General features: G+C 43.1%; 2 protein-coding genes across 6 annotated transcripts; one reads left to right on the top strand and one right to left on the bottom strand.

Annotated features, from left to right (window-relative positions):
* The first annotated feature begins 426 nt into the window (after window positions 1-426).
* slc38a10 (solute carrier family 38 member 10) lies at window positions 427-20,291 on the top strand. 5 transcript variants are annotated; one of them, XM_069155914.1, is made up of 18 exons: window positions 427-608; window positions 797-1,051; window positions 1,767-1,884; window positions 2,335-2,380; window positions 2,629-2,722; window positions 2,939-3,082; window positions 6,137-6,261; window positions 10,207-10,309; window positions 10,497-10,679; window positions 11,257-11,368; window positions 13,354-13,460; window positions 13,558-13,711; window positions 15,519-15,689; window positions 15,766-16,203; window positions 16,289-16,375; window positions 17,148-17,168; window positions 17,560-17,700; window positions 18,012-20,291. In XM_069155914.1, exons 2-18 carry the CDS (start codon window positions 962-964, stop codon window positions 19,223-19,225), a joined length of 3,348 nt encoding a protein of 1,115 aa, XP_069012015.1. In that variant the 5' UTR covers window positions 427-608; window positions 797-961; the 3' UTR covers window positions 19,226-20,291. The 5 variants fall into 5 exon arrangements, with proteins under 5 accessions (XP_069012015.1, XP_069012016.1, XP_069012017.1 ...); XM_069155915.1 differs by lacking the exon at window positions 6,137-6,261 and adding an exon at window positions 5,163-5,287; XM_069155916.1 differs by lacking the exon at window positions 17,148-17,168.
* Window positions 20,292-20,318: 27 nt separating this feature from the next.
* On the bottom strand, window positions 20,319-21,594 carry ndufaf8 (NADH:ubiquinone oxidoreductase complex assembly factor 8). Its single transcript, XM_069155919.1, has 3 exons — window positions 21,310-21,594; window positions 20,646-20,756; window positions 20,319-20,553 (listed from the first exon to the last, which is right to left on the bottom strand). Exons 1-3 carry the CDS (start codon window positions 21,388-21,390, stop codon window positions 20,533-20,535), a joined length of 213 nt encoding a protein of 70 aa, XP_069012020.1. The 5' UTR covers window positions 21,391-21,594; the 3' UTR covers window positions 20,319-20,532.
* Between the last annotated feature and the right edge of the window lie 91 nt (window positions 21,595-21,685).

Raw genomic sequence — 21,685 nt, 5'->3', positions numbered from 1 at the left:
AACATCTTTGGGGCTTGAGCAGTACATGTGAAATCACCATCATTACAAGCTTATTTATAAGCTTATAATGTATATTTTTGGTAAATCTGAAAAATACCAAGGCAAATGCAGTGTGATAAAAAAAAAAAAGTGCAATATTCCCCTCAGAAATACACCCAATATGTAAATGTAGTTTCCTTCTCTCCTGCAACGTGGTACACAGCAGTAGCTTTACGTACGGCTAGAAAAAAAAAGTTTAAATACGATTATAAAACAGATCAATCTCGGAAGAAAGTATTCTGGGAAGGACAAGAGGGACTTCGCTGCGTTCGCGCGTCCAATGGCACACCAATTATGACCACTAGCAGGCGCCCGAATAATGCAACAGCTCTGCAAACCAGCAGGCTGCGTCGTCTTGTCTCACCTCCTCGACTATGAGCTCCACTTCCTGGATACGCGTTCAGAAAAACAGCCAGGCTGGACTTGTTGTTATCGTCTCGCGCGGAGTTTCCGTGAACCCGTAGTTTATACGCAGACATCTTTTGTCGACGGCAGCCGACCGTTTAAACGTGACGAGATTACCGATGATAACGTAAACGGGACAGCGGAGGCGGAGCGCGCAGAGAAAGGTGAGCCGATGAAACTTACGAACCGTTTCGCTGTCTGGCCGAAAGCGATATATAATCTTTACGAGATTTGTTTGCGTTTGAAAACGCGAAAGTAAAAGTTGTGGAAGTACTTTTGTTCGTGGGTGTTTTATAACATTAAGAAAGGTAGAAAGCGAGTCCAAATGTTTTGTTTGCGTTTCCTCCCCCAGAGCGCCACGTCACTGCTCGGCGGAGGAGTCCGGAGGGGAAACACAGCCGAAAGTGCAGACCGGTAAAAGTCCATCGTTAGCCTTCAATGTGCTGCTGCTGCTGCTGCCTCCCCGTTGTTTGACAGCTTCTTACCGGAGGAGGAAGCGTCGCTCAAGAGGTTCAACATGACGGCGTCCAACTGGGGGCTCATCATGAACGTGGTGAACAGCATCGTTGGAGTCAGCGTGCTCACCATGCCCTTCTGCTTCAAACAGGTGGGTCACCTGCGGCTTTCCCGCGCGCACCCGCGGATTTGCAGGTGCTGCGACCAAAATCCTTCCGAAAAACTTCACCCTGCAAAATCCTTCCGAAAAACTTCACCCTGCAAAATCCTTCCGAAAAACTTCACCCTGCAAAATCCTTCCGAAAAACTAGCCCCCCCCCCCTCCTCCTGTTTGGACCGTATACAGCGGCAGAAGGAGTATTTTGGTTCATTTCCTGCATTCAAAATTTGATCAAAGAAGTGTTGACCACCACATGTACTTTTCCCCATTCTGTTTGCATTATTGTTGATGCATTAATATTTACATTTCGCCTTGACAGACTTGTCAGGTGAAACTAATCTGGTCACAACCGTTTTTTTCAAATGAAGATAATATCTGAAAAGTAGATACTTATTAAGTAAATATTATTGTCAGTAAAGTGACAGAAAATTTAAATATTGGTGTAAATTATGAGTAACTAAAGACTGTACTTGAGAGCAGTAATCAATAATTACATTGTGTAGGAGGCCTTTTTAGTTTTCATTTCATGCTATGAACATTTCATATCAAGCGCTTCCTTTTTTGAGGAATAATTAACGTACAACTGCTTCTTGGATTGTTGTTGTCATTATTATTAACAACGAAATGCAGTCAAGATAGTTTAGTAAGCGGACAAAAGTCTGTAGACGTGGCGTGATGCATGTTGACTGTCCCTCTGTCCTCTCAGTGTGGGATAGTGCTGGGAACTCTGCTGTTGTTCTTCTGTTCATGGATGACCCACAAGTCCTGCATGTTCCTGGTCCACACAGCCAGCAACACCAAACGAAGGACCTATGCTGGACTGGGTGAGTCACAGTGGAAAAATTAATAGAATTTTTTTTATTTTTTTTATTGACACTACAATCGTAAATCAGCTCGTCGTTTAAGAAATATTTAGCATTCGCCTCTTTTATTGTTATTAGTCGTGGTGGCTAATGATATGTTTAAGAGGAAGGCCCTCAGAAACTGATGTTTAGTTTTGGTTTAAAATAGAGGAAGAAGTTGGTACTGAGAAGTAGCAATGATATCCATGATCACTAAACAGACAAAAATGGTTCACCCCCAATGATAATATAGAAGAAGCTTTTACATTTAAGCTGCTGTATTATAGTCCACACAGTGAAGGTCCAATGGGTTTTAAGTGCTAAATAAGCACGAGTGCGATCTGAGTTTATTATCGAAACGGACTATTTTTAGGACACTGGCATATGTTTGTCTTCATGTTGTTCACACTGATGTCACTCCCCTCTCTGCAGCCTTCCATGCTTACGGGAAACCAGGAAAAACTCTGGTGGAGATGAGGCATGTCTCATTATTTATTTACAACACACCTATTGATATATCTTGAGTGTATATAGCGCACTTATTGTCTACAAATATGTGTTAGATCATAGAATATGGGGAACTTCGAAAAGCTTCAATACCCATTACAGACAGAATGAAAGCACAACATATATATGAGTGTTTAAAGAAAAAATAAAATAGATGAATCAACAAAATCATAGAGGGTAATTACAGTTGTGTGTTGAACTCTTTGCGTGTCCCTGCAGCATGATCGGTTTGATGTTGGGGACCTGCATTGCCTTCTATGTCGTCATTGCTGATCTGGGCTCGAATTTCTTCGCTCAGCTGTTGGGTTTGCAGGTTTGAGATCATTACTTGTTGTATTCATGGCTAATTCATTATTAACTGGTCATCCACAACCTGCTATTAATTTAACTTGTATGCAACCAAGCTAGCTGAAAACCTGTAACACACGTTGAATTTATAAGATTGGTATCAGTCAACAAACTATTGCAACAGTAGGGAAAAAAAAAATCTAGTTTGCAAGTTATTTTTTTGAAACTCTGCTGTGTAAAGGTGACGGGCAGTTTCCGTGTGGTGCTGCTGATCGCCGTGTCTCTCTTCATCGTGCTCCCCCTGAGTCTGCAGAGGAACATGATGTCCTCCATCCAGTCCTTCTCAGCTATGGCTCTCATGTTCTACACCTTCTTCATGTTCACGGTGAGTCTACGAACTGATTTTTTTTTAAATTTTTTTTTATTTTTTTATTACATTGGCTATACAGTTGTATATCATAGAAAGTCAAGACATTGTTAAGAATAGTCCAGCTATATGCATATAAACTACCAATAAGATTAAATGTTTTTTTGTTAATTTATCAGTAATATCACAGTCTCACAGCATTCTGCTCCTCCAGCATTTTGAATATGAAATTTGTTTTTCAGGTACATGGTTTATTGTTTTATTGCTTGGTCAAAGCTGGTTGTGTTGTATTCCGTGAAAATTCCTCCCTATTTTCTCCATTGTACAGAACTGTCTTCCTTACCGACCTAATATTGTCTTGCTCCTCGTTTTAAAGAGCAAATCCGCACTAAATCACTTGAGAGAAAACAGTTGCTGCGCTGCTCTTTATAGACGGAAACAAAGGCTCTCCCCTGGGAGACACTGCTTGGAAATGGCCACTAGAGACATTATAAGTACTCTTAAGTGCAAAGTAAATGGAGCTTAAATGATCAGTCCCACCAAGGAAATCACTTTTCTATATTTTCCCATTTGATGTATTGAAAAAAAACATCAGACTTCCTCCAGTCTTATGTTTCTGGCCCTTTCTTTTTAGTTTATGTTTTTATTCCGAATGCATTTTAACATTCTACTTGCATCTTTATAGAAGTGAGTTTCCTTAGTCATCACGACATTGTACATTACAGCTTGCCAGCATTGATTAGCAACACCACAACTGCAGCTGGCTGCTGAAATGGTTCAGTACTAACCTTAATGACTACTTGGCTATACAGAAGCTCCTTAAGGAACTCAAAAAAAACAGAACATTGAAGTTTGTGGAGTCACATTATTTGCATTTTTTAGCTCTCTAGCCCTGCCGTAATGCTTGGATGATCATTTTAAATGGTGCTGCACATCTGGTCACACTTCAGTCAGTAATGCCTAAGCAAAGGACTCTTTTCTGGTTGAAATAATTACTGTTTACTGCAATGTGCAGGTTGTTTTGCAAGTAATCTTGTAGATATGTTTCTGCTGTAGTGAAAACGAATGAGAAATGCACCTGTTGCATGTAAACAGTGCAGTCCAAACAGGCATCACGTTTTATCACTTTTGAGCTAGTAAATACATATTAAATACACTTGCTGTCAGGTTTTTTTTTTATAGTTACTCAAAGAGGAAACACAGCCCTACATTTATATGCCTCTAAGAGATCAATCAAATCAGTTTAATAATTTATACTGCAGAATCACCCAGCAACATAGTCATTTTACAATGACAAAGAATACATAAACCAAATTATATGGCAAGCAAAAACATCAGTGTTAACGTACAAGACATACAGCTGCAGATGTTATAAAATTGAAAGTAGACGGTCACATTAAAGCATCAATTTTAAAGCGATGTTAAAATGATATCCAATAGTGGCAGACAAATCCAGGCAGAGCTAAAGAGAGAGTAGAGGAGAGGTGCTCAGTGCATCATGGGAGATGCCGCAGTAACCTAGGCCTGCATGGATGGTTCAGGGTCACCTAAGCCCGTCTTGACTACAAGATTGATCAAATTGGAAAGTTTTAAGTCTAATCTGAGAAGCAAAGTGGGTGTCAGCCTGCTGAACCAAAACACTTGCAACAGGACGATGAGAGCTGATGAAGCCCAGCAGCCATTTTCTGCCTCATGTGATTGAGCCTGTTTACTCTTTAAACTACGCACACAGACTTAGTGTGAGTGGCTCTGCTTTACTGGCCTGTAGTGCTGCTTCCCCAGACGTCAACCTGCAGCTTACAGTCGCTCTGTGTGACATGACTTTTAGTCCCGTAGCATGCTGATAACTTGGAAGAGTGGTGTGATGTGTGTCCGGCTGTAGATCCAGGCCCAGACCCCTAACCCTCTAACAGTGATGTATCTCCTTCCCTCCCTCCTTTCATCCTACCCTTAAATGTTCCCCTCTTTCCTGTCTTTTCCTTGTACTACTTTCTATCCCCACCTCGCTGTCCTTCGCTACCCCTTCTTCTCCTCTTCTGCACCCTTTTGTTTGCACCCTATCTCCTTCCCGCTGCTGTTTCTGCTTCCGGTGCCGTAGATAGTGTTGTCGTCTCTGCGCTACGGCATAATCTCGGGCTCCTGGGTGGAGCGGGTTCACCTGTGGCGCTTCAAGGGCGTCATTCAGTGCCTGCCCATTATTGCCACAACCTTCTGCTGTCACCCGTAAGTAAAACCAAAGAAACCCCCATCCCACCACCACCACCACCACCACACTACCGTAAAGGCAGTGGGGGGGGGGGGGGGGGGGGCGTTGGAGAGTGAAGGAAGCTCGATGTGTCCCCTGCTACCTCCAGCCGACATGAACCTTCTGCCCTCTCCTCTCCGTCATCCCCATTTTGCTTCACCTTGACTTCTGGTTTGGTCTAAGCCTTTTGAGCTCTGTGATTGTGTGTGTGTGTGTGTGTGTGTGTGTGTGTGTGTGTGTGTGTGTGTGTGTGTGTGTGTGTGTGTGTGTCTTTGGTGGCAGTAGTAATAAGGCAGAGAAGTGCGACATAGTGGAGTTTCATCTTCGCTGCCCCGCACCCGGGATGAGCAGCCGGGTGCGGGTGCAGCAGGCTGCACCGTTCTGCCGCCACCTTTGGGGTTTTATCAGGTAATGAAAGGAGCAAGACAGGAGACACATGCTGAGGAAAAACCTGAGGTTGTTTTTTTTGTTTTTGTTTTGATAACCCTTTCACACGCCTCGTATTTTTTGTCAAATGTATGATTTCCTTTTGATTCATCTCGTATCACCTTCATTACTCAGCATTTTCAGCTCTGACAGGTTTTTTTGTTCAGTATGGGGTTTCCTGTCATGTCTCTTTGTTGATTCCCCCTTTCTTCATTTTCTCCGGTTTTCTCTCCTCATTCATTACTGTCATTATCTGTCTGTGAGCCGTCAGCATGGGCGCAGGTCCTTCCCTCCCCCCTCCCTCCTCCTCCTCCCGGTACTCTCCCCACACTCGTCTTCATTTGGTCTGGGCTGTAACTCCCCCCCCCCCTCCCTGCCCCATCCCGCCTCCTTCCCCTCAGATGGTGCTGTCCTCGTTCAAACACGGGCTGCTCAGCGGCTGGTGGCTAGGGCAGGTCAATGTGGTGTGCTGGGAGGGTGTGTTTCGCTGTCTTCCCATCTGTGGGATGGCCTTCGCCTGTCAGTCGTAAGTACTCCTCACGCCCCTCCACCCGCACCGCATGAAAGTAATGTCAAACAAGACTACAAAGAACTCTTTAAGTTGGAAGCTCATCGACTTAGAATACAGGGAAAATCTGACAAATATGTGCTGGGTCAATGGCGGGGCTTTTCCACTCGGTGACACGGTGAATTACAGCATAGCTGCATGTAGAAAGTGAGCAAACGTCACAATTAGTGCATGTATACTTGCGGCGTTCCTGTAAGCCACAGCGGGAGGGTTTGGGGGCGAGTTTGACATGTTATGTGAAACACAGACTTTGGCTAATGTGCTTTTTCATATTTGTCTCAGTCAATTCTTATTCACTGTCAGGGCTGCCCCCTCTAGAATTAACCTGAAACTCAGACTGCTTTTTGTCCATACTGCACCTTTTTGTCTTTTTTCTGATGTGATGAGTAAAAGGCAATTTTGGCAGTTAGGACTTTTTTTTCCTGAATGAAAAAAAGTTGATCAATATGGTAAAAAAAAAAAGAAGAAAAAAAAAAAAGGTTTAAATTTGCTGCAAAAAATAAATACAGAATATAAGATGTAGATCATTTATAAAGTATCTTAAGATGGGAGCGTGACTGATACACTGGCCAGCCGATATTGGGCTATTAGAGATATATTAATATCGGTGCGCATGTTGGCTGGTATGTTGTTGTTGTTTTTTGCGGAACATAATAATAATGCAGAAACAAGTTTGGGGTGAAATCTAAATTGTTTCATTTGTGTTTTATGATATTTTTTTTTGTATTTATTAGATTCTTAGTGAAGTTTACTGATTCAGTGCACTGATGTCAGTGTGGACAATAAACTGTAAAATATCCTCCATTACATATCCTATTTGCCAATAATTTGTGTTTATTTAAATTTAGATTATAACAAATATTGGCTGATCTATTCATACCAGAAAACAAAAAAACATCCAGTATCTACTTAAGACACAGTAAAAGTAGCAAAATACAGGGTACTTAGATCCTTCTTTATTGGATTTTTTTTTTGTCAGATAGTAGTGGATAGTTAGAGGATTTTCAGCCCAACTTTCCCCACATTGAATGCAGAAATCATACTTTATTTTCACTAATCACGGCATGAGCCACTTTATTCATTTCTCCATTTTCACCCACGTGCATGCTCTGTCACTGTCACTGCCTCTCCTGTCCTGTCCTGTCCTGTCCTGTCCTCTGCGCTTCAGTGGCTTGCTCTGGGTTTGCGGTGAGTTGAGGGGGGGTTATTGACAACCTGAATATCTTCTAATGGGATCTCGGTGGATGGAGGTGATCTTAGATTTGACTGCAGTGCCGGGGAGGGATGCAGGGGTGCAGGGAGTGTTACAGTGAGGTCATCGGGGGCCAGATGTTTGGGTGGTGCCAGTGTATGGTTTTGTTTGTGCGAGAGAAGGTGAGGTAAGTGATAAGAGCGGGTGACTGCAGCCTTGAGACTGCAACACGACTTTAATTAATGTAATCGCACAAAGCCAACATAACATTATGGTATGGCGGGCGCGTTCATTAGCAAGTGTGCGTGTGATCCGACAGGAAGAAAGCGACCGCTTGTGTATGTTTATGTACGTGCGTTTTGTGCGTCGGTTCCCACTAGTAGCGCTGAGTGATATTTGGCAGGGTGATTTCTTGGCCTGTGGTCAGGCTGAGCGAGGCAGGCGCTTCGTTAGGCGGCAGGCAGCTTAAGCCAAACCACTAATCAACACATTGGACTGCCGCCATCTTACAGACACACTGATGTATTCACAGGCTGATTAAACAGCTCTCAGCACATTGGATTTTTATTGCATTCATGAAATGTGTTTACTTTCAGTTAAAACATTACTTAACATCACCATTATGACGGGATGGGAGTTGGCCCTGTTGTTTTTTGGCTGAACCGTTGAATAGAGAGGAGCTTGTTAACTCGTGATAGGTGGACGTAAGAAAGACGCCTGTGGTGCTGCTGTCAGTGTGGCTTCAAGTCCAAGTCAATGACATTATCTGCCGCACACACAGTCCACTGCCCCACCTTCACTTTGGAAGACTTCCTCCATCACATTTCCTCTGCGTAAAGACAGAGGACATTAGCTCCTGAGTCAGGACTATTGAGTGACCATTGGATGCTTTAGCTGCGCACTTATTATATATATACCGCTTTATTTCACCTTGGCTATAAGATTTACTGGTTCGGGGATTAAACAAGCGTCAAGGATTAGCATCACGGGACAGTGCTTGCTCATAAAAAACCCGCGCAGGTGAAAGAGAAGAATAAGGACCAGAGGAAGTTATGGTTGCTCGCTCGTATTTCTGCTCGGTGGTTCTTCCTCTCACGTGAGAGAAGAGGAGAGAGAGAGAGAGGAGGCGAGCGAAAAGTGTCTGCCAAGAAAGTTTATAATGCCTTAAAAGCTGTCGGGCGCTCGCTGTTGTATATAAATCCTGTACATTCAGCGGGTAATGTGCCGATGGTCCCCTCCACACTTCCGCACTCTCTCAGAGCAGTGAACAGGAAATGATGGAAGCAGACAGACAGACAGACAGACAGGCAGGCAGACGGACGGACGGTTTCAGGTTCAACCTCAGCCAGCCGTCACTACTGTCACCCATTCTGCGTCACACACATACATGCACACACTGGGATGTGTAGACAAACACTTCCTGCAACCGCCCCCCCCCCCCCACTTAACATAACTTTAATCTACTGCTTCTTTAAAAAAAAAAAAAAACTAAAAAAAAACTGCAATTACAATAATTGAAAACATTAATTTGTAAGTGAATTAACAAGTATTAACATTATGTTCAGAATATGAAACCACTCCTAATGCTGAAAAAGTTGTTGTATTCATGTGCACGTGCTGTCAGACACACAGATGGTATGTTCATGTGCTTTTTATCTGGATTTAAATCATCTAAATTACAGTATGTCTGGATGTGAGGATTTTAGGGCCCATTTTTGCAGTTAATCAAGTGAATAACGGATAGATTACGGGACAAATCCATCATTCTATTTAATCTATCTATTTAATCATATAATTTGCCAATTAAATACTGGTGAAAGAGCTGATAAATGAATCAGAAAAGGGAATTGAAAAATAAAGCAGAAGACAGTAATTATATTAGTGAGGGAACTTTTTTTTTTCTTTTTTTTCCCAATACAAACTTAAATGAATAAAAATGATGAAATGTCTGTTCATCTTGAGCCACTGTTGTTTGAAACTTTCAGCTCAGTTTTACACCCGGACTCAAGTGACTCTGCTAGTTTCAGAGCGTCGTGGTTGTTTAAACAGTCAATGTACGGAAAAGTGATTATGTGCGATTGACCAACAAAGGTCTGATTTTAAATTAATGACATTATTTAACTGTTGTTTTCATGGCATATTATTAACATAGCAATATGCACCTGCAGAGGAGGACGTGCTCCGCCCAACGGACTTGCTGCGGCGCTCAAGCATGCAAAAGATTAAAAAAAAAATAAAAAGATGACAGTGTGAAAGATTATTATTGTGGATACCAATCTGCTAATCAGTGAAAAATGAAGTCAGACAAATAGAAAAATAGAAATCTTAATTTCAAATGTGATTTGATGATGGCATTTCAGTGTTCAAATTTTAGTTGGCTAAACAAAGAAACGGTAACATGGGGGAAAAGATGCATCATTTGATTACTGAGCAGCACAAATGGGCCTCCATATGGCTGCTCATTAAAGAACTCCACAGAGCAGTTTCCAGAACCAAATTTGAAGTAAGTGGCGATGAAGACTGTCATCTTGTCAAAAAAAAACAACAACTGCTGATTCATGAAACATCTGTTGGGTGTACTTTCCCCACAGGAGAATATATATATGTCTGATAAATCAAACTGCACATGAATCCATACAACAACAGCACCAGTGTGGTCTTGTGTCAAGCCGCATGCAGATTGTGTTTTCTCTGGGACGTTTGTCGCTCAGGCAGGTGCTGCCGACCTACGACAGCCTGGACGAACCGTCAGTCAAACGCATGAGCACCATCTTCACCTTGGCCCTCAACGTAGTCACCATCTTCTACATCACTGTGAGTGCACCTGCACTTCCACACACACACACACACACACACACACACACACACAAACAAACAAACATTTATGCATGTGCACACAGTATTTCAAAAAGGAATGAGCTAATTAACACCAGTAACACCTCCATATTCTTTGTCTTCTCTTTTTGCTTTCTTCGGTTCCCTCCTTCCTTCTCCTCACCAGGTTGGGTTCTTTGGCTACGTCAGCTTCACCGAGAACATTGCAGGCAACGTGCTGATGAACTTTCCATCCAACCTGGTGACAGAGATGATCCGGGTGGGCTTCATGATGTCTGTGGCTGTCGGATTTCCCATGATGATCCTGCCCTGCCGCCAGGCTATCAACACCATGCTTTTTGAGCAGCAGGTGAGCTCTAACACTTCTTCCTTTGTACAGTTTTGATGAGTTCTGGGGACATTTTACATGTTCTGCGCATCAAAAAAATCTTTGTGGTTTTGATCTCTTTTTTTTTTTTTTTTTTTTTTTTTTTACTGAGTCATGGGGGTGGTAGCAAACTGGACACAACTAGTATGTTTGCAACAACAGCTTACCGCCAACACCGCCTTCATGTAGTTCATGGAGCTCAACGTAACATCCAACTCACACTCTGTCGTGCCATTTGACAATTACAAAAACAAAAATGATTTGTTCCAGAGACCTTTGTAAACCCCTGTTGTGAAACTTCAACATGACATCTATTGAATTTTAATCAATCAGAACACGACTGGACGCCACTGGCAATATTGTGCACAAGAAGTGGTGTGGGCACAACACATGACACCACAACACTAAGTAGTACAATGTGTGTATCGTCAAGAAACAAACATCAGCTCCTGTCCTGAATAAAATGAATTAAATCAATTCGTAAGTTTCAGATTCGTAACACTCTTTTTGTTATTTCTTTTCTTTGTTTCACTTCTTTTTCTCTGTTTTCATCTTCCAGCAGAAGGATGGGACATTTGCTGCCGGGGGTTACATGCCTCCTTTGCGCTTCAAGATGATCACCCTCTGCATTGTGTTTGGCACCATGCTGGGAGGCATTCTCATCCCCAATGGTACATCCTGTGTGTGCGTGTGTGCGTGTGTGCGTGTGTGCGTGTGTGTGCGTGTGTGCGTGTGTGCGTGTGTGTGTGTGTGTGTGTGTGTGTGTCTGAACAACTGGGCCTGGGTTGAATGGACTGAAATTGTGTGTGTGGCTCGCTGGAGGTCTTTAAGGTGCATGTGTTCCTTCATGTGGGCGGAGTAGGCGGGGAGCTTTACGATGTGTGTGAATGTGACTTTACGAGTCAGTGACTGTCACACTCTAACACAGTCCTTAAATCAGAGCCCTAACTTTTATCTCCTTTTAGATGGGCAGACAGGAAGATAAGGCTATTATTCTCCCAGACTCTCTCTCTCTCTCTCTCTCTCTCACGCACGCATGCACGCACGCACACACACACACACACACACACACACACACACACACACACACACACAACCCATGAACACACTAATATTGGCTCTTTGTCGCATTCTTTAAATTGCAAACTGCTCCAAAATGGTGTCGATGTAAAGGTTAGCATCAGTTTATGTTTTATTTATCTGTTTATGTGGTTGCTGTTTGTTCAACTTTTGATTGGGTGGACACACACACACACACACACACACACACACACACACACACACACACACACACACACACCACACACACACACAGTGGGCTTGCTTGGCTCTTTGTGTATCTAATCAGACTAATAGACTGAGGAGAAGGGAGGTAAGGACCCTGGGGAGAATAGACACTAAATCTGAGGGAAACAATATGGTGTCCGTCTTCTGGATTAACGATGGGTTTCCGGGCCCGACGCCCAGCCGGCCGGTCCACAGAGGCGTGGGTGGGGCCAGGGCTCGCTGCCGCTGCCAGGAGCAGTGTGCCATGGATGGAGGCTGTATGGGGCTGGGCAGGTGTTGGTTATGAATGGCAGAGGAAGGTATGAATGTAGGTAGAGATAAGGAGCTTAGATCTGCGGATGTTTTTTGTTTTTTTTATCAGAAGAGATGGAGAACAGTTCACTTGGAGAGACAGATTCCTCAGATCTGGCAACGTCGGTGTCACGTTGCATCATATTGTATGCGCAGTTTAAATAAACAGTCATACAACTGACTTACCAATGTTTAGGTCAGTTTGGTCAAGTTTACATTGTACTTCATCACTTAGAGAGGCAGGACGGGGACGTTTTGACTGTTTATCAATTACTTTTTTCATTACCTCAATATCTGTGATTCTCAGATGGTCGAGCCTCAGTCAGACCCACATTTTTCTTTGGTCATTAAGTTGTGATTTTACTTTGATAACTCAAAGTAATATACAATGCCTCCATGCACTGTTATTATCTTGAATTACAGCCATATCATTATTTTCAAACAGCTTTAAACTGGTGACACCCATCAAGTTTCAAGATTCTACATTGGCTTGTGTAAAATAAAAAGGCCCACTTATCTGACACTAACCCTGTTTACAAAGGCTCGAATGAGAGTGCTGGTGTGACAATGTTAGTTTTGGTCGTTACGGTTGTGAAAACGCTGGCAGCAATAAGCTCCTGGACAAGTGCTACTTCTGGGACAATGTATGTACTTCAAAAGAAAAACGCAGTATCAGAAATTCTGTATATTGCAAAACAAAAGTTTGAGTTTCATTTTCACACACACATCTGCGACCCACTCAAAAAGGCAAGAGGTGGTTGAGAACCTCTGCTCTATATAATTATTGCAAATGTTCATCCATTATTCTCAGTTTATATGTGAACTGTTTGGCATTACTATTTCAACCATTCACACATTGCTTTGAGCTTATTATTTAAACTGTTTACCCATTACTTTCTTCCAGCTTACTATTTCACCTACCTATCATTAATGCTTGGTCGTTATTTCAACAGTATATTTAGTACTACCTCACACATCCTGACAATTGCAGATTTGTCACTGGGATACAGCTGCCTCTGGCTGAGAGTTAGTGATCGACTTGATCAACCTGATTTTCCCTGTGTTTTTCTCTCTTAAGTTGAAACCATCCTGGGTCTGACTGGAGCCACCATGGGCAGCCTCATCTGCTTCATATGTCCCGCTCTCATCTACAGAAAGATCCAGAAGAATAACATCATCGCTCAGGTTACATCATACCTACGTGCATTTCTCAAGTCTTTAGTGAAAATATGTTTAGTCACCGTTGCTGACCTGTTGTGCTTCTGCTGTGTCTTTCCTGCAGCTGGTGCTCTGTGTTGGTCTGGGCATCCTGCTGGTCAGCACCTTTACCACTCTGTCCATTTCGGCCCGTAGTCCCGCCATCAGGGTCCAAGCTCCGCCTCCTCCTGCACCTGACAAGAACAGCCTGCCGCTACCAGACCTCCCTGAACTGCACGGTAAAGATCATGACTTTCCCTAATGGCTGGCAATCACTTACCCACTTGATGGACTGGAAATGAAAGTGGTTTACTAATGAGCCATGGAAACATTTACCGCAACGGGCCGTAGCCGGGGCCGTCTGCGGCGTCTGCGATTGGACAGCAGCGCCGCATGTAATTATTTCATGTAAAAGGCACCAGCGGTACAAGAGACATGTTTATTTTGTGTTTTATTTTCAAAGTCATGGACTGCTGCAGCACCCTAAAAAGAGCAACGTTATGAGAATGCGAACCAGGAGCAAAGGGCCAGAGAGACTAAAACAAAAGCACAAAGCCACAGCAGAAGAAAGGGCTTCTTTTATCTCTTCGAGAAGAAAAGATGGAGACAGACAGAGTGACTGATGGACAGACAGGCAGGGTGAGGAGATAACCTCTTGATAATATCTGAAAGCAGCGCTGTGTGCTTGACATTGATGAAGCGAGATTGATGCCCTTCAAACTCCAGCAATTCCTCTCCACCCCTCTACCTCTGTTCATCGCTGCCCCTTCCCCCCAAAATACAATGTGTGCACCCCCCCACCCCCCATATCTCCTGTGGCAGCTATAAAACGCCTGCGAGCTCTGGGTGTATTAAGGGGAAAGGGGTGATAAGGGTTTGGGGAGAGATGGAAAAAAAAAAATGGAGATGAGACTCAGAGGAAACCTTTTGAGTTCATTTTTTTTAGTTTTAGGGTGAAACAAGAAGGGAATGGAGGGAGTCCTCACTTTTCATCTGCTCTTCCTCTTCTCACGCCACAGTTCCTCTTATTCACTGACATCAGGAAACACTTTATTTCTATCTTTTTTCTTATCATTGGATTTATTTCCTCCCATCTTTGCTTTACATGACACTCAAATGGACCAAACTCAACATTTGTTTCCTGTTTGTCAGTTTCACTTTTAATTCATCTGCCTCTCTCCTCTCCTCCCTCTCCCTCATTCATGATAAGGTACCAGTGGTGCCAGTCCAGCCATTTTCAGTATCTGCTGCCACCTAGTGAATCATCAGGAATCAACTGCTTGAAAATAGAGCTGCGGTTGTCAATATTCAGCCTGTGACATATCAGTCCCTCTGGGAGTCACAGTGTTGCAGTTGTTCTAATTAATGAAAATTCAACTAATCTCCACTATATTTGCAGGAGCTTACAGTTTTGCTGAATTCATGCAATTTAAATCTTTCCAAACACAACTTGCTTTAGCAATAAGAATAACTCTTCATTTACAGTCTGCAAGGCTCTTCAACCAGCTCTCTGATCATCAAAAAAAACAACATATGCCGGTTTACCAGAAAGAACTAAATTGACAGGTTTCATGGGAAATGTGGAGAAATTAGGTATGTGTTAAATAACATGCGTTATGAGTTTTGTGCATACAGTCTGTGTTGAAAATAACTTAAAGCACTTGTGTTTACAGAAGCCGTAGCATGTATATTCTAGATTGAATTCACAGACTGTTGGTTTTGCAAAACAGAATTTTTTTTAATTTATTTTAATGCCAAGAGTTTGTGTACAATAAACACCGCTATACGAGAAAATTAAAAGAGTAGATTGTAAGGCTAGTGAGAAATATAATGCAATCCGATAAAGTTATTCTACTTTCCCCAGACAAGGAAAAAATGCTAACATAAATGAACTGGCAAATTTATAGTTTTTTAATTTAGATGCATTAAACGCCAAAGGATCCCGGGAATATGCTGGACATCTAACATTACATTATTATAGTGAAGTGATACCCAGTGGCAGCAGTCTGTGTTGTAACACGTTCTATTTTGTGTGTCTACATCCAGATAAAGCCCCAAACAAGAAGCCAGTGGAGATAGAAAAGCCTGACCTTCCAGCTGTGGAGGTGGCGCAACCTGTGGAGAGGAACCAGGCGGAGGCCCCTCAGATTAAAGTACCAGATGAACTACCTGAGAGGAAGAAGGAGGAAGAGGTGCAGCTGGACCGTCCTGAGGCCGGTAAGGAAACTGAACCAGAACTGGTGTGTTAACTTGATCTTGAACTGTGTTGACTCGGTGCTGTCTGTTCGCCCAGGTGTCGCGGTGCCGGAGGGAGAGGCTCATCGCCACGAACCACCCATCCCTCATGATAAGGTCATGGTCGACACAAGAAAGAACAACGCAAAGCTGGAGGAGAACAAGAAACAACCTGTTCCTCCTGCTGGAGGTGGCGAGGAAGAACCCAGAGGAGACGAGGACCACGCTCCCAACAAAGACAACAAACAGGACGGCAAGGGTGACGAGAAACCGGCAGAGGGCGTGAGGAAAGAGGAAGTGGACTTGGGTGGAGGCGAGGTCTTGTCCAATGAGGTGCTGGACAAGCCTGTTGGAGGAGCAGGCGAAAAGCCGGACGTCGCCCCTCTGAAGGAGGTGGAGAAGGTGAATCCTGCCAAAGGTCCTCCTGCAGGGAACGCAGCTGTGGTGGCCAACCAGGTAGCACAAGTGGGCAAAGCTCCAGAGGCCGCAGGGAAACGTGAGTAACTCAAACTGGGATTAAGGTGTAAAAACAGTTGTAGGAAAGTGCAACATTGACCTTTTGATATCTGGTGATGTTTCAGTTCCACTTCCTGAAGGAGAACATCATGCTGCTGCAGAGGAGGCTCTAGATGCAGACAGCAAAGACACAGCAGATGAGAAGATGGACGGTAAGTGAGGCAGAGATCTATAACTGAAGGGAAGTGAACGTCAAATTCTGTGACGTGACAAATTTATGACATCCCAACCTTTAAAATCGGCCTGAAACAAGGTGCACTGCAGGGCAACTTTGGAAGTTGGTGGTACATTTTTACAATTTAGATTTTCTGTGATTGATTGAATGTTCTGTAATCTAAAATGTAGCTTTACAGATTGTTTTTGTGAAGCTAAGTTTTACTTGTATACACATCCAACAATCGTAAAGATACCGATCATTCTCCAAAAGTAGCCACCGTGGACCAGAATGCAAAGTAGCTGCAGCTTTTTGTGAATGGTGGTTTTAACCCTTGAAATACACCGCTCCTCTGACTGGAAGACCAAGAACTTAGCTCTAAGTAGGGTACATGGGGCCCTGCATCTTCCACCTTTTTGCACACTGTAAAGAAAACGGTAATTAAGGCAGTGTTATAGAAGACTTTAAATGGTTTGACTGTCTGCTACATGCTGTTGAGGCCTCTGCCTCTTCCTCTCCTCTCCCTTTGCTTGTTTTATCTCGTGCGATCTCATGTCAGTGATGCGTTCTTGCTTTAATGTGCCTTTTTTGATGGTGTAAAAACAGTGAATATGTCTTTCTCTTGCCTCTTAACTTGGCTTGATTTTCCCAGAAGTCTTTTTTTTTTTGGCTTTTGTTGACTTTCTTATTCTGTTGTTTACTTTTGCCTTCTCTCTTTACACCCTTTTTTTTTTCTCTCTCTCTCTCTCTCTGCCGGACTCCTATCACAGTGATAAAAAAGCTGGTTGCAGGTATGAATTCCCTCTTGCCTTTTCTTCTCTTTACCTCCATCTGTCACTCAAATTTTCCAACACGAGCCACCTTTTTTTTTTTAATTTATTTTTTAATTTTATTGATTTTTGCATACACATGCAGTATATAGATTCATATTAATAAATATTGTGTCAGTGTAAAGACCACTTACTCACTTTGGCCCCTAACATAGTTTGTGTGTCCACAGCTGCCTGTTCCATTTAAAACTACAATCTAGAGATGTGTGTCAAATGAGCCCATAAATAGTGGAATATTTCCCTTCCTCCCCCTCTCACCTAGAGACTGGCCCGACATTAGCCTAACTTAGCTTCCTTACTAATGCAAGTTTCTCAGATCCGGTTGTTACTTATGTTGCTATTTGTCTCGTAGAGGGCCAACTTGACCACGCCGTGCTGCTGCAGGTGATCAAGGAGCAACAAGTGCAACAGAAGAGACTTCTGGACCAGCAGGAGAAGCTGCTGGCTGTAATCGAGGAACAACACAAGGAAATTCACCAGAAGCAACCTCCTGGTGCGTAAAGACATATTAGATCCTGAATCAGCATATGTGATGTCCGATATGTGCCGATATGAAAACTGTGATATGACAAATATCCTGCCTCCAATACATATCTTGATGGCTTTACTTCAGCTGATATATCAAGATCAGAATTTTATTTACGGACTAATATCGGTATCAGGATCATCCCTAAAAGTCCAGTATCAATCGGGCTCTAGTTCAGCAGGTATAAGACTTGAACATATAGCATATATCAGAAGTGGTGTCCAAATCAGATTTAATTTAAAGGTTTTTTTTTTTTTTTTTTTTTTTTAATCTTACAGGTGGTGCTGCTGAAGGCGAGGCAGAGAAGGGCATCCCAGAGCACACAGATATAGACCCAAAGCAGCCCAAGGAGGGAGCTGGAGCTCCACAGGCTGGCGGAGATGAGGTTCATGCCGTGGCCCAGAATCAAGCTCAGCCTGGAGATACGGCTGCTGAAGGAGGGGCTGCTGTAGTAGCTGTTCCAGCAGCTTACAAGGAGGATGTCAATGTCGTACCTGCAGCAGAATCCCACAAGCAGAGTGAGCTGGGAGCGAGGGGAGTGCCACTGGGAAAGAAAACATCTGATGACCGTCAGCCTGTACCTCAAAATGATCAGGTCGCTCAGCTGAAAGATGACGAAAGAAGCCTAGATAAGGAAAGGGAGACCATTGAAAACCTTAAAAAAGAAAGGTTACAGAAAGAAGTCCAGGCAAGACTGGAAAAAGAACAGCTTGGGGGGGATATAAAGGAAAAGCTGGCCAACGAACAGGAAATGGAGAAGGAGAGGATAGAGAAGGAAGTGCAGGCGAGGTTAGAAAGACAACAACTGGAAAAGGAGATCCAGGAAAAGCTGGCCAGACAGCAGGAGTTAGAGAAGGAGAGAGCTGAGAAGGAGAGGATAGAGATAGAGGTTCATGCGAGGGTGGAGGAGCAGCGACTGGACAGAGAGAGAAGAGAGAAGCTGGTCCGAGAACAGGAGCTGGAGAAAGAGAGACTCCAGCAGGAGCTCCAGAAAGCAGACAATGAGATCTATGAGCGAGTGAAGAAAGAGAAGGAGGCACAGGAGGCTCAGGAGAGGCTGGCCCAGCTGGAGCGAGTCATAGAAGCCAAAAACGCTGGAAAAGCTGCACAAGGGGGCGAGATAGATGACGGGGAAGCTTTGAAGAAAGGAGGACGAGACCTCAAAGAGAAAGCCGATGCTCAGGCACACCCAGGAGAAGAAGCGGAAGACGGGGCTGTCAGAGCCGCGGCTCGCCCCCAGGGCTCCCACGAGAAGGTCAGGGACCAGGGAGAGCTGGATCTGAGGCGGAGGCGTAGGGCGCTGGGACCCAGAGAAGCCGGAGGAGGGCCCTTGGAGGAGACCGGGGTGTCCAGGGGAGTTCCGGGCCTGGAGCCCCTGCTGGAGCTGGGGGGCTCAGACCTGCATGCGGCCCTGGAGCAGCAGCTGCTGGCCGGGGCGCTGGTGCACTCGCGGCAGATTAAACAGGTCTCAGAGGATGATGGAGCGAAATAACACACATCTGTGTTTAATGGTTGGACAACACACACTCTACACTTGCAGAACCTGTTAACACTGTGGACCATGATGTTGCCTTACACTCTCTCTTGCCTTCAGAAATGTTACAGAAGGAAACATTCTCTCTTACTTGATACTGTGTTCTCTGCAAATAACCCAAAGTCTTTATTAAGGAGTAAAAGTGTTTGTAAATATTAACTTATTTTTTTCTTGAGAGGGGAGAATTTTGAAGATGTCCTTGTTGAAATGTAAATACATCTATGCAAATACCATTCTATGGAGCAATTAGACGAGGCAAATCTTTAATGTTTCGGTCACTTTAATTCCTCTTTCCTCCACCAGCTGATGGAGTCTGCCTCTGTGTCTGTCCTTTATTATCTTGTGTACCGATTTTTATTTTTATTTTTTTTTATTTTTGAAGTTCTGGTAAGTTTTAGGGTGTCCGTTAACTTTGAGATGTAAATATTGTAAATCTGTTGAATGGTGATCCATTTCTCCGACCCTACATTTACCACATATTGAATGTAATGTGGGTTCAAGCCCCTCGATAAGTGTCGTTTCATTGTACTTTCAAATGAAGGTAGCTGAATTCGACCTTCCGCTGGAGCTACGAGGTATTTACTGTAGTGTAGCCTTACGCTTTGATAAACTGTGGACAACGAAGCAGCTCGATCCAGACCATCTGGATCCTTAGTGACTTATCATTCCATCTTTAGTATCTCTTCTTTATTGATTTGTTAGTGCCTTCCAGTCCGTATGGTGCAGTGCTGATGTTTTTTTTAAAACAACACTTGTGCAGGGTTTTTTTTTTCAATTTGTGTGGGGTTGTTTTCTTCCACCAAACATCTCGTATTGTAAACAGTACAGTCATGATGGTAAAATAAGACAAAGGGAGGATTGTAGTGCTCCTTAGTGCTCTTCAGAAAATCCCTTCATCGTCAGCACTTCAACACGTCGGACCTTTGCTTTGTACAAGAGGTTATTTTTGGACTATTTTTCTATATGCATGGTATTTCTGTACATTTTGCTGAGAAGAATAAATAAAAGATCTCTACTAAAGCCACGGCTCTTGGTCTAAGTTGAAACAATGTAAACATAAAATATTTTATTTACTTCTCTATATTACTTTGCATGTCAAAAAATGTGGGCAAAACTTCATCACAATTGCAACAACATGGACTCAATAACATAAAAAGCTTCCAGCTAGTTAATCAACATGGAAATCGAGGTCCGTCCCACAGATTTACTCTGTTGAGGTAGATCCACTGAATTTGCTGCTCCAACAAAGCCGAGGCGGTTTCCATTCATCTGGCTCTCTTCTTGACCTGTAATAAATATAATAATATAAGTGACCTCTTTAATGACCCCTGTGTCCGGTAAGACCAGTACGATAATTACTGACTTTTTTTTTACTTACTGCATTTGTAAAGCAGGTCTTCAGTGCTTCGAACTCTTTGACACACAGGTCCTTCCTCAGCTCCTGTTTGCCTGTGGTGGTAGCTGCTACACATGTTCCATACACTGCTGCCTGAATCCCACACACAGTTTAGACATGAGAAAACAAAAGTAAGTAATCCTCTTTTCACTGTCCTCACATTGTGGAAAAACTATCCAGGATACCAAGTGACAAAGCAACTTACTGGGAAATTTTGCATGTGAAAAGTTTGTTCTTTTAATATTGTATTTATTTTTCATTTGGTTGCTTGTTTGTTTTGGGGTGTTTTTTTGGGGGGGGCTGGACTACAACTGCGGGGCCAGCCCCGTAAATTAACAAATGATGTGACTTCCTCCATCCGGTTCAATTTAAAACCATTAACCCGTCTATTTTTGTATTGAACTATTGTTTGTTTTATTTTGTCTGATTTAGGCCATTTATAGTTTGCTATGACTGCATTTCATAACCTAATGAAAATGACAGCAAAAGTCTATCTGCGTTATAATTATGCTTCATATCTGGTAAATCGTTGTAACCTTGAATTCTGATAAGACATGCAGCGTTTCAGAGGTCAAGAAGTTTATACAACAATATTATTGGTACGATCTGACAGCATCCCATCAAACCTCCCTTTGTCGGTGCTTACCTCGTCTGCACACTGCGCAAAAAGTCCTGGGAACAGTCTCATTTTCTCCCGGCTGCGACTCCACACATTAGACCCAGACATGGTGCTGCTCGAGCCTCAACTAAAGTCCTTTATTTTCCTTCTTTTAAATCAACGACAGAGACGGGCCGATAATTCCGAAGTCAACGACGGCTTCACTGTTTGTTAGGCACTAAAAAAAAAAAAATAAATAAATAAATAAATCATAAACGATCAATATACATCATCCAGCAGATGAAACATTCATGCAATCCATGGACAGCGCCATGTTTATGACCCTGTTATGTAGAAATATCCAGCAGGGTAGTCGAAAATAGATTCGCTCATCTCCCTGTCAATCAAAGACAAGGCTGCAGCT

This window comes from Embiotoca jacksoni, unplaced genomic scaffold (genome assembly GCF_022577435.1).
Source record: "Embiotoca jacksoni isolate LCO1_2020_lvr unplaced genomic scaffold, fEmbJac1.0.p SCAF_20, whole genome shotgun sequence".
Taxonomy (NCBI): domain Eukaryota; kingdom Metazoa; phylum Chordata; class Actinopteri; family Embiotocidae; genus Embiotoca; species Embiotoca jacksoni.
The sequence above is the reverse complement of the archived record's forward strand: the minus strand, read 5'-3'. Positions and strand labels throughout refer to the sequence as shown.

Excerpts from the sequence above, each read along its gene's own strand:
- ndufaf8 (XM_069155919.1), bottom strand. The coding sequence starts at position 21,390 with ATGTCTGGGTCTAATGTGTGGAGTCGCAGCCGGGAGAAAATGAGACTG. Across the intron at positions 20,757-21,309 it reads TTGCGCAGTGTGCAGACGAG|GCAGCAGTGTATGGAACATG; the intron begins GTAAGCACCGAC and ends TGTGGGATTCAG. Across the intron at positions 20,554-20,645 it reads AGACCTGCTTTACAAATGCA|GTCAAGAAGAGAGCCAGATG; the intron begins GTAAGTAAAAAA and ends TATTTATTACAG.
- slc38a10 (XM_069155914.1), top strand. The coding sequence starts at position 962 with ATGACGGCGTCCAACTGGGGGCTCATCATGAACGTGGTGAACAGCATC. Across the intron at positions 3,083-6,136 it reads ACACCTTCTTCATGTTCACG|ATGGTGCTGTCCTCGTTCAA; the intron begins GTGAGTCTACGA and ends CCTTCCCCTCAG. Across the intron at positions 15,690-15,765 it reads GCTGGACCGTCCTGAGGCCG|GTGTCGCGGTGCCGGAGGGA; the intron begins GTAAGGAAACTG and ends CTGTTCGCCCAG.